At 35.2% G+C, this 17056-nt stretch overlaps 1 protein-coding gene across 1 annotated transcript in view; it reads right to left on the bottom strand.

Annotated features, from left to right (window-relative positions):
* The window catches only part of CNTNAP2 (contactin associated protein 2), a 719384-nt gene extending 703171 nt beyond the window's left edge, over positions 1–16213 (bottom strand). Inside the window, exon 1 of the mRNA XM_042834307.1 lies at positions 16120–16213. Within this exon, the coding sequence (XP_042690241.1) occupies positions 16120–16213 (94 nt within the window). The remainder of the gene's footprint in view (positions 1–16119) is intronic.
* Positions 16214–17056: the final 843 nt, after the last annotated feature.

Below are 17056 nucleotides of genomic sequence, written 5' to 3'. Positions count from 1 at the left end.
ATCAGAGGAAGAAAAATTAATATCTACCTTCGACACTGCCTACCATCTGAAACTTTCATTTCTTGTCAGTTTTTCTCTATTTCTTTGTACTACTATCCTACTTATTTAATTGATAGAATTATCAATTAAAATTTGATGACAAGAAAAACATTTGCCATTTCAATCAGAAAGAACCATATACAATATTATTAATCAGCAGTACCCATTTAAACTAACAGCTTATTCAATGGAAGAGCAACATTAATGAAGTTCATCAATTTTGTACTGAAAGAAAACATAAGGCCAAAAAAATTTTATTCACACAGATATAAGCAAATAATATCCTCTGTAAGTCCATAAAAACACTTTCTTGGAAGTCTTCAGCGCGGTAACGAGTATGTTTTGGAGTCAGTAGAAACAGGAAGTTGCAGAAGAGAAATGGCTATAAACTCTATGATATCATTAAGATAATAATAAAAATGGAGGACTTGGGAAAATCAGGGTTCTGTTACTTTTCTGTAATATGAAGGATGTTATCCAAGCACCTTTTGCCACGTTCTGTCTGGCTCCAAAATTTTGGGTGTATCAACTCACTTAATTGTGTCTATCCATTTCCAAACGTTTCCTTCATCTCTTGCAAAAATAAGCACCAGCACAGGTATTTTGATAATTCTTAGTCTGGGTAAGTGTGCACTGCTCTGACTGACCTGTCATATTGTCTGTACTGACTGATTGACTGATTTACATTGACAGCGGGGAGCCAGAGTAACCTCTGCAGTAGGTGGAGGGGGAGTTCGTATATATTATCATAGTAGTCAGTGATGATTTTATCAACTACAAACAGGAAAAGTTTCAAACTGTTCCTGGATTCTCATTCAATGTTGAGTCATATTTAGGCATGAGTGGTCTTCAAGTTTGCATTTAAAGTGATTACCAGCGACTAACAAACTGAGAAGGTCTGAGAGACCTTTCTGAAGTGAAGATTTATTTAATTTTACTGAATATATTTGCTGACAGGAAGATGTGACTTTTAAGCTGAGGTAAATAGGATTATGTTATTGTAGTCAAACAGCTGCTTTAACCTATGTATTGGCCTCATACCCTACTAGTTCTGCATTGGCTTCAGCAGCAATATTGCCTTTCTATAAAAAAAATAAGTACTGAACTATATTACTGAACTATTACTGTTCTACTATATAATGAAAACTTTCAGCAAGTTCACAGAAACAAGAAACACAGAAACAAACAAGTAACAGCAACAACAAAACCCTGAACATTCTTGCAGATGTGAAGGAATGATTTGAAGCTCTGTGACCTCTCCACTTTCATTCCTTATATTCTTACAATATATCTCATAACCCTAGGAGCCCCTCATTAAAGAAACAATGACTACTACCTAATATTCCCAGAAAAGGAGTGAAAAGTTTGACGGAAAGTTAATAGCATTATTTTACTTCTACAAGTTCATCTAAATGTTTTCTCCAACTGGCATATTTTCACCATGAAGTTCTTTGTAATTTAGAAATTATTAAAAGAGCAATTTAGCATTTAAAAAAGAAGCTTTCTTAAGGATATATCTAATGAAAATAAGATTTCATTTTTACTTATTTCTCAGCTTCAATTAGTAGCTCTATATTCTATAGCTAATTGACTTCTTCTGAGCACAGCTTTTTTTAAAAAACACAGATTTTTTTATGTTTGATGTTGTTTCATCTTCTGTTTATTCAATGACCCATTGACAAATAGAATTAGAAATAATAGAAATAGAATAGAAAGAAGAACTGAAGGAAAACTCCACATCTGTCGTGCTGGAAAAAAGCAGAAAAATTCCCTCTTCACATACGAGGAGGGCAACATGCAGAAAGACTGTTCAGTTCACCTCCAAGAATATAAGATTTTGAAATTAGAATAACTTTGTGTAATAGGGAATATAGAAGGGAAAAGACAAAATTGCTGTCAGAACAGTACAGGAACGGAGATTCTGGAAGGTCTGGTTTTATTTTGGAAGAGAAGAAAGAGATATATTTCACTTTGAAAATAGCAACAAACAAAACAGAAAAACATATCCAAACAAGGACAAAATTGAGTTGGATTTTTTTTTCATTTTGGATTTCAAATATTTATTCAGAAATCCTATAAAATAAATGAAAAATAAATAAATATAAAACTTTTTAAATGAAAGACCTTTTTTTCTTGTTTAGCAAAAGATACAAGTGTCCCATTATGAAAATAACAATAAAAATAAAATATATTCCTACTTCTTTTTCCATTCAAAGTCATATGTAAATGAAATAAATTTCAACTTTGTTCAGTTGTTTCTATAATCTTAACATTCATTCTGTAACTAATTTATTTTGCACAACCCAAGCTTTTGTGAATGTGAAATTTTGTGAAATTCAAGGTGCTCGACAAAAACTGTTCCAATCCACTCCTTTGAAGATTGTGGCTTGATAATGGACTATGGGAAAACTCTGTAGCATCTTAAAAGTATTACCTAAATTACAGGAGCACGTCTCCATTTAACTTCAAGAGCTTGCTTTGGAATAGATAATATAGGAGTTTGAGCAGAAGAGTCTCCCTAGAGCTCTTGTTAGCTTGGAGAACTGCCCAGTTTACATCAGATTATCATAACACTGCACACTTGGCATTTCCCTACATCTCTCTGTACTTATCCTATATATGTGTACAGACTGGGAGAAGAGCTCACTGAGAGCAGCCCTGTGCAGAACTCAGGAGTCCTGGGTTGTGAAAACTGGGGCATGAGTCACCAGTGTTGCACTTGCAGCCTGGAAGACCAATGGTATCCTGGGCTGCAACAAAAGAGAATTGGCCAGTAGGGAGGAAATTGTCCCCCTCTACACTGCCCTTAGGGTGCCTCATCTGGAATACTGTGTCCAGGCCTTGGAGCTCCAGCACAGGAATGACGTGGAGTCATTGGAGCATGTTCAGAGGAGGGCCATGAAGATGATCAGAGGACTGGAGCACATCTCCTATGAAGAAAGTTTGAGGGTACTGGGCTTGTTAACCTTGGGAAAGAGGTGGCTCCAAAGAGACATAATTGACGTCCAGACATCCAGACGTAAAAGCCTTCTAGTACTTGAAGAAAGCTTATAAGCAGGAAGGAGACTGACTTTGTAAACAGTCTTATAGTAATTGGACAAAGGGGAATGGCTTTAAATGAAAATGAAAAGAGGAGAAATTTAAATTAGATGTTAGGAAGAAATTATTTTCTGTGGTGAGGCACAGAAAGGTGTTACCCAGAGAAATTGCAGATGCCTCATTCCTGGAGGCGTTCAAAGCCAGGCTGAATGGGGCTCCGAGGGGCCTGATCTATTGGTTGGCAACCTGATCCACAGCAGGGAAATTGAAACTAGATGGTCTTTATGGTCCTTGCCACCCCTAGCTATTTTGATTCTGTGATTCTTCTCCAATAACAAATCATTTAAGGCAAACAGGAATTCTTACTTTTATTGTGCTTGATACAACAAAACTAAACATGAGATTTTGTTTTTAAATGTTTTTGTTGTTTTTTGTTTAATCATTTGATAATGAACTCAATGAGTGGGCTGTGTTCTCAGATTAAGTGCTGAGGAGTATGTAGAAAGTACTGGTAGATTTGGTCATCATGAATTCTGCTGACTAGTACAGTACCCTGTCAGAGCAGTGGAGCTAATGTCATGGTATATAACATATGAATGAGGATGGCGAAACCTGAATCCCTTTTGCATTACAATACAAAGTGCATTATGAGTGGAACAGCGACGAACTACAGCTTATATGAGTGGAGCTAGGTGATACCAAAACATTGTTCTGACCAACAAAGTATAAGCCATGATCTGCTTCTGGAATAGACAGAAGGTTCTTTGCAGAATAAAATTGTATTTTCTTTAGTAAGAATACAGGGTGTAATTAGTTTTCCTTTCCATGTGCCACTGACCCACTTGAACTCCAAATTCAGATAGCGAGAACAAAAGAAAACATGCAAAAGAAAGAACATTAGAGTGAATTACCAAGGGTGATAATAAAAAAAAGTTCTTCATACTCAACTTCTGGCATGTTAACCACTCTCTATTTTACTGAAGTGAGAGCAGCAAGTTGCCTAATTAAATCTGCTGTTCAACAGTGTCACTTAGAAATGAAAAAGATGATGGAATTCACGGATTAAATTGATAATTTAACATCTCCCTTCCACACCCTGTAATTTTATTAGATATAAGTAATAATATTTTCAAATGAAAAAGTAGGCCAGCAAAAGAAAGCCAGTTTCTCTGAGGCACTCAAGAAAGCAAATGTTTGGTTGGTGGTTACTGAAACAGCTTCCTTTGAGGATGTTTTTTAAAAGAGTAGAATAAAGGAGTTATATAATTTAAGACTCTGATTTGTTTGGATGTATTTTAAAGCGGCCAGTAGCAGGCTTTGTCAATATATTCCGTTGTGAAATAAAAGCAAGCCTTTACATTTTGCTAATATGCATTGTGCTTTTAAATAAACTACTTTAAAAAGAACTGTGGTTTACTGTCTACACAAGTCTATTCATGACAGTCTTAGCACTGTCAAAAACTTGTCATTTCCATCCCAGTTTGATTATCATTCATTAAAAAAAATATCTGCTTCATGAAAATTCTATTCATGAAGGGACCACAGTCCAGTGCCTTCATGCTCTTCTTACCATTTCCTATAATTTACATATCTGAATTTCAGTTAAATATGGTAGATATAAGTGAAACTCTCAGCCTGCTCAACAAACTGAAGATAAACAGAATGAAATGTACAGAACTTAAGTGTCAGTGGCAAATGGCAAAACTATGTTTATCTGTTTATTTTCACAAGATAAATAGAATGTAACACTGTGATCAAAGTCAATTCTAAAATAGAAGGTCACTGATACACTTGAGGTACTAAAATAGTTCAAAATATTTGCAATATATCCTTTGTAAAGTCCCAAGCATTTGTCGTTCAATGCATTGGTATGGTTAAATATTGAATGATTGCCTAGAAAGAGCTTAAGAGTACCTTATGCCTTTCAACTGTAAAGGATCACTGCCTTAGATCTTACCATTACCATTCCCAAATCTTACCATTACTATTCCCATCCCACTGCCAGGATGCTGCATCTTCACGTAGCTCTTTTGTAACTCCGAAGTCACCAAATATGTTTTGCTTAGAGAAAATATATTTTAGGTTTATTTTCTTTGTCTTTAGTAGATCAGTAGATTCCAAGACAGAAGATCTTGTTTCCTATACACCAGACTGACTCTGTGCTTGAATTTAACATTATCAAGTGTACACTTTGGACAGAATTACCTTTGATCTGAAGGTCTGGCAGTGTAGCATTATGAGCCAGGAGACCAGACTCAGTGGAAGAACTTGCAAGATACCAGCATTCCCCCATGAACACCTGCCTTTATAACACAGGGAAATAACATATACTCTGTATTCAATTAACATAGAGTCTTTAAAAATATAATAAATATCAAACTACATTCCAGATTCATTGCTAGGTGAGAAACGTGTCGCATTCCTTTTATTCATTTTCTGATTTCCATTTTGCCTAATTACATCTTAGAAAACTTATTAAATAATACCTGCCTGAGGTAATTCCCCTGCCACAGATGGAATCACACAGACAGCCTCAAGAATTAGCTAAACTTAGATTGAATTCCTTTAAGACACGGCCCTCTATTCAAAAGGAACCTCAAGGCAACTTCATTATATACTACCAACAAAATATATTAGATCCCTCGGATAACATTATTGTCTATATGTGGCTATACATGGAAAAAAAAAATCTAATTTCAGAAAGTTTACTTCAAATAGAGTAGTTTCTTTTTTTTAATTGGATGCAACTATTCCTATTCTATAGCAAACAATTATTTGAAAATATTTTATCACTTAATAATGTACATATAATATTTTAATCAAGTGATAAATTTATAGTATAAAATAGGGTCATTATCATCAACAGTATAGCTATCAGACACTTCTATACCCACAATATTATTCAATTATAATATCTGAATAGTCACTTATTTTGATTCTAGCATGTGTTTATGTATGTAGTTGCCTCATTTCAACAAAGTATTTCATAAAATCTCTATAATTATCAAGAAATCAGGAATATTTAGATGACTTCAGGGACTTCTGATTCAGCTTTCTTTAAACATATTTTTAGATGTTTGTTTGAATACAGATGACCTACTGATAGTTTCCTTGAGTGCAGCTCTTGTTAGTCTTGTAGATCTTTCTCCAAATACATATATTTTCTGCATATATGTTTCAAATATTAATGATATATTTTGGTTGTTCTTTGATAGTGATATAAATCCAGTAGTACGAGTAGTAGCTAGACCTCTTCAGAATTTGAGACTTCTAATTTTTTAAGAGTAATTTCAAAATCATTAAAAATATGCTTGGAGATAAGAGGAGCTGGCTGATGGCTGGGAGAAAGAAATAGTCAAACCAGTCTTCAGAGAAGTGCAAGAAAGAAGACTGAGGAAACTACAGGCTGGTCAGCCTCACTTCAGTCACTGGACAGATGACTGAACAACTAATGCTGTAAACCATTTCAAGGCATAGAGCAGAAGGAAGTCATGAGAAGTAGTCAGCATGGATTCACCAAGGGAAAGTCATACCAACTTGATAAATTTATATGATGAAGTGACTGGCCTGGTAGATAAGAACAGAACATATTGACTACATAGACTTCAGTAAATATTAATTGTCTGTCATAAAATCCTGTTACAAATATCCTTATGGCCTGGATCACCAGTCCAACAGATGAACTGAAAACTGGCTACAGAGCCTGGCCTAGAGTGTGATCCAGCCCTATTCGACATCTTTGTTGATGGACTGCATAATAGAGCAAAATGCACTCTCAGCAAGTTTGCTGATGACACAAAACAGGTATGGTTGATATTTCAGGGGGTTGTGCCACCATCCAAAAGGAACTCAACAAGCAGGAGAAATGGGCCCACTGAAATCTGTCTGGCTGTGGACTCAAAATGAAACACAGGAGGTGCCATCTGACTGTCAGGCAACAATTTTTTATTCTGAAGGTGACTGGAACAGGCTGTCAAGAGAGGTGGTGAAGTCTCTGTGTTCAGAGATAATTCAAAACCTTTTTGTACACAGTCCTGAGATACCTGCTGTAGGTGGCCCTACTTGAGTACAGGTTGAAGCAAATGGCCTCCAGACGTCATTTCTGATCTCAACCATTCTGTGATTTTGGATTCTATAAATCAGAGTCTAAGAAATACAGAACAAATAAAATCAAAAGGATACCAGGCTTAATTTATCTATGCACAGAAATCACAACAATAATCATAGAGAAAAACAAAAACAAAAACAAGTTTTTTGAAAGAAAAAAAAAAAGAAAAATGGTAAAAAGTGAGAGAGGCAATAAGAAATAAAAATATCCCTACCAAAATATGACTACACTCAAGTGGCTAAATTGTTAGTTGTGGAAAACACCAAAAAACATACAGTTAAAACAATACTTCATAGTCAGATCACAGAGTGACAACAAATTGATTTGCTTTCCAATAGCAACTGAGGAAGATGTTAAATAGCAGGTAACAAGGACAGACAGTTTTAAACCATCAGGACAACTTGTAACAGAGAAGGCTTGTGAGCACTGCTATTGCTGATTTTCAGTCACCCTGGAAAACGTAGTTTCAGAAGACTGAAAGAAAGCATGTGTTGTCAATAATGAATTGTGTAATTATAGGCTGTATCAATTGTCATTGACCCTAGAGAAATTAGCAGAACCCGATGAATAAGAATTCAAAAGGAAATAAATATAATTTATTAGAAATCAACATTGATTTATAGAAAATAGATCTTTTTGAATCACTTTAATATTTTGAAGGGAATTTTTTTCTTTTTTCCTTTTTCTGATGACAAATTTAGAAGACATCGAATGTATATAAACATCTATGTCTATTCCCACATGTATTATAAGAGTATGCATTTTTAACTCTTAAGGTGCTTGAATGGCAGTGTACATAAGTTTAACATTGCTAATTCTTATGAATGTGACATGCAAAATGTCTCAGAGTAAATATAGCAAAGGACATGAGTGTTTTCTAGTGAAAAGCATTGGAATTCTATTTTTCAGCCCTTCACTGTTAAATATCTTTATAACTGACTTGCAGTAAAATACACACTCTTTGAAGCTAAGGATGACTAAGTTTTCATGTGTCTCAAGCTTTTGACATAGGTCAGCTGGTGTAACGAAACATTACATATTTCAGTGAGGCCATGAATATAGTCATGAAGGTAGAATAGATTTCAGAGAGATTCAGTGGAATGAAATGGGGCAAAAGCTTCACATGTAAAGCAGGTGAAACAGAAAAAAAATCACATAATTGTAGCTGAGATCAGCTATTCTTATTGTCCTTTTAAGCTATGAGTATGCAGGTTTGGGATCATGATTCTCTCATGGCATTCTTTTGAAGCAGACCTTCCCATATGTACAATACACAACACTGGCTGAAAGTTTGAAAGGATTTTTTTTTTTTTTTTAATAATTACAAATAAATATTAAAGTATTCCTTATAATGATATAACTGGTTTTTGGGAAGAAAAAGATATCTTAATGTCACTCACTGATTATCTGATTTAACATGCTTAACAGGTTTAGGGCAGAGCAATTAAGCAGTGAAGAAATTTCAATTGAATTATTACTTGTGTACCCAGCTTTCAAATACGGATGAATTAATCAGAAATCAATTACGACGATCTCTCCTAGCTTCAAGTTCAGCAAATTACTTGATGTGTTGATGAATCAATAAAAATATTACTGAACGTAGAGTCACTGTCTTGCTGGAGAGAAGGGTAGAGCAAGGACAGAGAGTAAGATGATTAATAAAATGAGAAAGAAGTTAGGTGATCAATGGCAAAGAGATTACAAGCACAAGCAAAAGTTTGTGAAGGTATGTGTTTTCAGAAGAAGACTGAAAATTGGATACCATCCCATGCTTACAGGCAGCTCACCTATCATTTCTAACATCCTGGCCATACTGAGTAAGAGAAAGGTAAGACATTCATCATACAACTGAGATTGCTGGATAGCATAACATTTCTTGATGTATAACTGAAAGAAAGCATATTAGTGTACACCTTTCTGAACTCTGGAAGCATGTAGCCAGCAGAGACTGTACTGTGCAGGATATGCTTCTGACTCAACTTCTCAAGAAATAAATTTGTCTTCTAATTCATTGTAACTGCTGTTGTCTGGCAGGACTACTTCCTCTCACTCTATCCATCAGTGTAAAGAAATTATTTTACTTCCACTGTTCGAGATGCAACTACTTTTTCATGATCCAAAACAGTTATTTTTTAGACAAACCATTAGTTTTAATTGTTGATTCTGCTTTCTAATCATTGATTTTTCTTATTTTTCATTTTTCCTCATCTTTTTAACTATATTTGATCTTTTATCTGCATACAGGTAAAAGAAAAGAATGTTTACAAGCCCTCTTTATATCTCAATGACAATTAGGGCAGAAAGTGTTTGAAAGCTTGATTAGAGTGGTGTAAATTAGTATTTGGACCCTTACAGTGTACTTATTTTAGGTCCAGCAACTCATTTGCTGTATCTCTTCCCTCTAAATTTCAGGTTTTGATTGTCACCACAGTAAATATCAGTGTAAGTATATAAGACTATTGAGAAAAGGCAATTCAAAGATTCATCATTATTTAATTGATAAAAAATGGACATTGCCACACCTTTAGACGTGAAGTAAAAAAGTTTATAGACAGGTAAAATGTAACATGCATAGAAGTTGATATCCGTGAGCAGAGATTACAAAATATTCAGTAACACGGCAGTTTTACAAAATCAAACAAAATGTTATGTTAATATTATATTTAGACATATGTCATATTTCTACAATAAAATAATACTTTCCCTTTAAAATAAGTGTTCAAATATTCTAAACAAACAAATAATAGATGTTCATCCTAATATACCACATTTACTTGTGGCATAGAAAATAATTTGGCTAAATATGTATAGATACTCTATGGCATCTAGAAAGCAATTTTAGCTGCTTTTTTTTTTTTTTTTCTTTTTTCATTTTAAGTTTTAACATAACGTGGGCTTTTAGAGATATAAATGCAAAATAAGCAACAAAGATTCTAGCTATGTTGAATGGATCTTACTTTATTATTTAATTATTTAAAACACACACACATACAAAAATTAAACGCTGATGAATAAATATTAACATCAAACTTAAATAAATATTTCAGTCCCTCAGCAGGCTTGGCATGATTACCTACCTTAAATGTCTGAATGAACAAACTTCACAGGGGATTGTAAACCCAAAATATCACTCAAATTTTGGGGAAGAAGGAGACAATAGTGAAAGTCAGTATCCTTTTTTGCTCTGACTTATCAATTCTTTGGGCTTAGGGAACAAATATGATATTTGCTACTACAACAGCACATGAATACTGAAACAATTTCTCAAGCTGAGAAGGCCTCAGCTTTGTAAAGCTAACTGTAAAATTACAGAGCTGTCAAAATACGAATGTGCACAAGTTTTTTCTAAATATCAATCATGGTCTTGAGAATACCTTCCAGTCTATGACAAATTCAAATCTTGAGAAAATGACTCAAAAGTATTGTTTACTGGTTACTAGAATTTCCAACTCCTGTCACATTTAGAGAATCGACGTGTTCTGTAATTAGTTGGTGGCCTCAGAATAGTTACCGACGTAATGCCAACAAAGTAGCTGAACAAAAGAAGTGTGATAAAAGTAATATCCATACTTGTTCAAAGAAGAATCTTTTAAACACTTTTAATGTATTATGGACTGAATGGTGAATTTTTCGCTGACAGAAGTCATAACCACTCATTTCTTAAAATCTGTGGCACAGTTTCTGTTTACTTCAGTGAGAAAATAGCAAAGATGAAAAACTGCATTATTTGTTCCACAGATGAAATTCTGGAAAGAATAAATTCTGGAAATTGTGTCCTGATCAAATTACCTCTTTACAAGTGTTGGTATGGTTTTCTAAAATTTTGAAGATTTACAAAATAAAAATTTACTTAGTTTCATCTGATGGAGGAGACTGTTGTTTCTTCTCCATCATTCTCTATGTGAAGTGACTGAAATCATGCATACACTTGCAAGTCTGTGTACTTTCATAAGACTTAGCATACTTAACATTCAGGGAATACAGGCCTGGGCAGTGACACACCTCAAGACTTAACCAGTTATCTTTTGCATGATCTGTTGGTCAAGTTGCTGAGATGAATCAACTTCTACATATATATTTATTAAAAAGTAGGAAAAAAAGCTATAGTTTGTGCATAGCTCTTCATTATATTAAGATTCTTACAAGGCATTAAATATTGTTATAATTAATCAACATTGGATATGACATCTGCTGCTTTGTAGCATTTAAGGATGGAGTTAGTTATAATAACTAAAGAACTCTTACAGGAAGATCTATGGCATATCACAGCTCCATAGTGAGGTAAGTTATCCAAGTAGTGCTACAGCTTATAATAGCTAATTAATATGCAATAAGTAAAGAATATTGTACGGGAACTGCTGAGTCAAGGCCTGAACCTCTGATTGATCACCTGAGGCGAGCCATGAGTCAGCCAGAGGAGCACAGGTGAAGGCAATTCAGCTGTGCTGCCGGAAGGGGTGGAGCCAGGCTGCACCCCTCCTAGACCTATTTAAGAGCTGGCTACCAGAGGGGAAGGATTTCTTCTGGAGACCACCTCTCTTGGTGTTTTGTGGTGAGCTCAGCTGAAGAGTAAGCTCTTCCACCTATTCTCTTTTTGTGATCGTTGTCTACTTTGTCTAACTCTCTTGATTGTATTGTGATTATAACATCTTGATATCTATTGATTATACAATTATATTGTGATTATAACATCTTGATATCTATTGATTATACAAATATATTATCACAACTGCACGAAGTAAAAATTTTTGAATGTGATAAAATTGCTGTTGTAAAAATATCATAGTGAATCAGAAAATATTTATCTCCCTGCATAAGAAAAAGCCATTTTTCACAGAGACAAGTTTTCTATTCCTGGTCTTTAACTACACTTACAAACTTTCTTCTTGACCAGACCGCTTACTTAAGCACTTTTTTTGTATCCTGGTCCATATTAATGCATCTGAGTTTAAAAAAAAAAAAACAAAAAAAAAAACAAAAAAAAACCTAAGACTACAAGCAGAGCCAAAAGAACCCAAGCAAGGAACAGCTTTTAATACATTACTTCAATGACATTTATAATTGATTCAGTGCACAAAGAATGGATCAAGCTTTGAATTTGACTTTCTGCATATAGATGAATGTGTGCAATCAGGCTGTGTACAAGTTGCACAGATGTAAACTGAGGACTCTTTGAAAGTTTGGCTTTTCACCCCAGTGTTGGTCCTAGCTTCTGTCACTCATTTGGAAATGACGAGGATATTCGTGAATATTTTATTCACATTCAGAATTCTAGTAAAAGTGTATTCATTTTAAACGTCACCCTAAACATTATAACTCAGTTCTACGTCATTTAATAAGTAATAAACACAATCTCATTTCCCTTTTGAATATTTACTTTATTATATAGTACATCAATACTACTATGAAATAATAATTCATGAAAATTGTAATCAAAGTTGTAACTAGATTGTTCTAAAAGTGAGCACATCATTAATGTTAAGAAGCTGTATGGTCTTAGAATAAACTTAAGCCCTCAGCTGAAAGCTTAGCTTATTTGTATTTTAAGACCCAGGGATACAAAAATGATTAAGCCTTTAACATAAATAAAAATGTTTTTGTGCATTTGAAACTAAAGTCTGTGGCATCCTTGATGTAATATCCACAGAAAAGGACCTAAACTAAAACCTGTTATTAAGATGTAACAAAAACTCAACTGGAATTCACTAGATTTCACATTATTTCACATACTGACTAAAAAATTATCTAGAAAAAAACTATGCCTAAGTATTTGGCTGCTACCCACACTTTCTCCATTCATTTGAATACTATGAAATGGAACTAATTCTAAATATTTTAGGATTTCTAAACCACTGTTCCAGTCTATACACTGCTCTTCCAGAAGGGACATCACATCATATTTAGTACTTTTTGTAATTACCCAAGCAATTACCACATAAGGAAAATCTGAGTGACACAAATTCAAAGCTAAAATATGCGTATTTTTGCTTTTCCATGAATCTTAATGATTCAGTACACTTGTCCATCATTCAATTTCTAAACCAATTATTGTAAGGTGTGGTTGAACTTCAATGCTGATTTGGGGACCTACTGCAAATGCACTGAATTATCAGAGCTGTAAGTAAGTTTTAGTTGTTCTGTGTTGATTAGTTCTATGTTAAACATAGACACATGCACACACACAAAAGAAAACAAAACAAAAGAAACAACAAAAAACCTTAGCTGTGAAAGAAATATTTTTTATAATTCATAGGTAGTCAGGGAATCCAGTGTTGAATCTCTTTGAGATGTTCTTTAAGAATAGAAGGGAAGTCAGTCTACTCATAGCCTTATTTTTATCCTTTCTGGTTTAAGCCATGTAAAAGTCTACAAAATTTATTTTCAGTACTCCTTTTTATCTTGGAGATTTTTAACTTGGAAATTTCTAGAGATTAATATTTCAGTGTACACCTTGAATCTTATATATGTTCTAATATATTCTGTAAATAATGAACTTCCTTTGGTTAATTACTGCAAACTCGAAAAAAATAAATTGCAGTACAGGAAATAAGCTGTACAGCAGTTACATCATACACAATATTTAAATCTTTCAGAAGAATTATCAATTTGATGTTCAAAATCAACTGGAAAGAAAAGAATAAACAAACAAACAGAAGATATAATAATAATAAAAAAACCTATCTTTGAGCATTGTCTAATCAAGGAAAAAATAATAATAAAAGAAAACAGTAATGGCATTCATGATCAATTGCATGCAAGTCACAAAGTCAGTTTGTATATCGAAGTGTGCAACAGAATAACCAGTTAAGTGGTGCACCAAAACACTGTGACCTAGCACATTAGTTCCTACTGTAGTACCACTTCCTTAGCATTGCTGTATCTTTAAAAAAAAAAAAATTCCAAGCATGTGCATTCTCTTTTCCGAAATGTTGAGGTTGACATTTACTTCAAGGTATGTTTGTGTTTCCATTAAAAAAGTCTAGTTCCATTTCACTTTTAGGAGCCAGAAATTAATGCTATGGACTACATAAGGAGGGTATTGTATGTGCTTTGGAAGATGAATTAACATGAAGGACTCTCTGGACATCTGCCAAAAATATCTTAAGCATGGAAAAGTATATAAGTACATTTTAATTAACATTTTATATATATATAATATATTATTAATTGAATTTTTGCTTCAGTAATGTAGCTATTAATATTAGATTCTCAGCTACTTCCTTTGAAATGCTAAACATTTTTTGTTGGATAATCAGATAACCTCCTGTAGGTCATTTTCAAATTAAACTACAGTAATTATCTACTGAATGATATAAAAAGACACAAAAATAAATAATATCAAAATCCTGTTACAAGAAAACAGTATGGAGAAAATTAGTCACCAGGAACAGAATTTTGACAAGATAAATCGTATTTTTGTGTGTGTGTGTGTGCAATCCCATTATGCAGACCTTCTTCACATTGTGAAAAAATAATATGCAGAAGAAAAATTAGATAGCTAGTCAAAACTAAGCAGTAAACCTTAGGGATAATAAATATTTCCTAAAGGTAAAAGTAAATAAATAAATAAACACCCCCATAGTCTCTCAGACCAAGAAACAATGCAGGCACTGCTGTACATTTTCTGTTGACATGAAAGTAATTACTTAAGCATAGGACATTCTGGAGCAATAATTGTTTTATTTTTTTAATATATACCAGACGATAACAGATAGAAACATATTGAGAAAGTAGCAGTGCTACTAATTATTGCATTTCTCCCTCCTGCCCCCCCAAGAAAACAAATTAAGTGATCCTGCAAATGGATGTATGTGCCATATAGCTACGCAGTATACATTACATTCTAAGACAGTCCCCTTATTGAACAGTAGAATCAGCCCACATTCACACGTACACAATCCCTACACATCCGTCTGGTAACATTTCAGTACATTTATTTCCTCTATAAACAGTGAAGGTAGCAAAGAGTGTTGTCTATTTTTGATGAATCTACAAAGATGTAGTACTTCAGTACGTATTTCAAAAACACTTTGCAAATGACAAATGTTTTACCTGATTTGAAGAGAAACAAACAAAACTAGAAGCACTGACATCTATCTGCAAATATCTTTCTGGAAACTACATATCAGTGCAGTGCTAAAGGGTTTATCTAGTACGCATTGAAATCAAAGAATCCACTGATATTTTTCATACTGATAGCAGAGTTGGATCCTGTTTATATGTTTTGCATCCTGCCAGTCTAAAGTTCAGCATTTCAGCAAACATTGCAACATTTTTCTTCTACTTCTGCCTCCCTAGGAGGGCAGTTTCTTCTCTTTTCTAAAATATCTCTGCTCATATTATCATGGAAAGCAAAACTGCATTCACAGAAAAAGTGGCCCAGGCTCAGCTCCTTCTCTTCCACTTAACATCATTCTTTCCTCTTCAAATAAGATAAATTCTCTCTCACTGGCCCTTTATAAAATGCTAGTTATGAAAACTGCTCACGTCTCCTCTTTTCCCTCACAAAACTGTGGAAATGAAGTACTTCCAAATACAAATTGCATACTTTCTGAGGAAGGTGGGAAAACAAATGAACAAACAAAACAAACAACAACAAAAGCAAACAAGCAAATACAGCCCCAAACTTTGAACAGATTGCATTCAATTCTTTTTCCCCTCTGACTTCATTGCCAAATGAAGACTATATCAAAGAGCAGGTCTTCCAACATTCCACACAAGCTACCATTAATATCATCTGTAAGGAAGATCTAATGTGACCACTGAGAACAGTATCAGACCACGCTGTACACATACACAGGCAAATACACAGAAAATCAAACACAAGATTTGCCATCAGAGACAAAGTAAATAACCTCCCAGAACTGTGAGAGTTCCCCCCTGCCTTATTGCGAAGCTGAAATTTTGAATGCTTCTTAGAGAAGAGTACTTACGAGCAGGCAGAGAAGTCCTGGCTCTGCAACTGATGCTGCTGAAAATCCAGAGGAAGACAGCTGCCCTGCAGCCAGTGCGGGCAACCACAACCATCTTTCGCTTCCTGGCTCCCTGTGCTCCAAATGCCAGACGTAGAATACCTGTTTTTCTCCACTTTAGATCCTGTCTTTGCTTCTCTTTCTTGGAGGAGGTGGTGAGTAAGTAAAAGAGGCAGGGCTTTACCTTGGGGTAGAAGCCAAATCCCGTCTCCGTTTGCTTTCACTGTTTGCAGCAGAGGGAGGTCGCAGTACTTTTCTTCCTCTTGTTTCTCTGCGTTTGTGTGTGTGTGTGTGTGCCTTCTCCGACCAAGGGGATGGGGGTGGGGGGAGAAGCCACGAATATTGTAGAAGGGAAAATGGAATTTCTGAATAGCTGCGGGAAGATGGGGGGGGTGGGGAGGGAGGGGAAGAGGGAAGGGGAAGGAGGGAAAGGGAGATGGAGAGGTAGGGAAAGGAGAGAGAATTATGGAGCTGGTGGTGCTGCTGGTGCTGCTGATGCTGCTGCTGCAGCCGAGCCCTTCTTCCTGTGCAGAGCTGTGCTGCCGAGAGAAGATCCCTGCTCAGATGTATGTACAAGATGTGCATGCACCGGCAGCCGGGGAGCCAAACACACAGATGCAGGAACAGGGAAAGGGAGAGGAAGAGAGAGGAAGGAAAGGCACTCCCGCAGCAGCGAAGCAGGCCAAAAGCCTCTCCTCACATATTCACCATCTTCTATCAGGAGGAAACGCAACCACCAGCTGCAGCAGCCTCCACCCGCCAGCCCGAAAGCAGATAAGAAGGGAAAATCCTCTCCCTAGCGCTGCCCTCCCTTTTTTTTCTGCATCCTTCAGCTCCTCCCTCCTCCTCTGCGCCCCTCTGGCCTCCAGGTTCCTCCCCGTCTTCCGCCGGTGCGTTA

This window comes from Centrocercus urophasianus, unplaced genomic scaffold (genome assembly GCF_019232065.1).
Source record: "Centrocercus urophasianus isolate 14NV4802_14NV808 unplaced genomic scaffold, USGS_Curo_1.0 seq_45, whole genome shotgun sequence".
NCBI classification, from domain to species: domain Eukaryota; kingdom Metazoa; phylum Chordata; class Aves; order Galliformes; family Phasianidae; genus Centrocercus; species Centrocercus urophasianus.
This window is presented reverse-complemented; position numbering and strand designations above follow the sequence as displayed.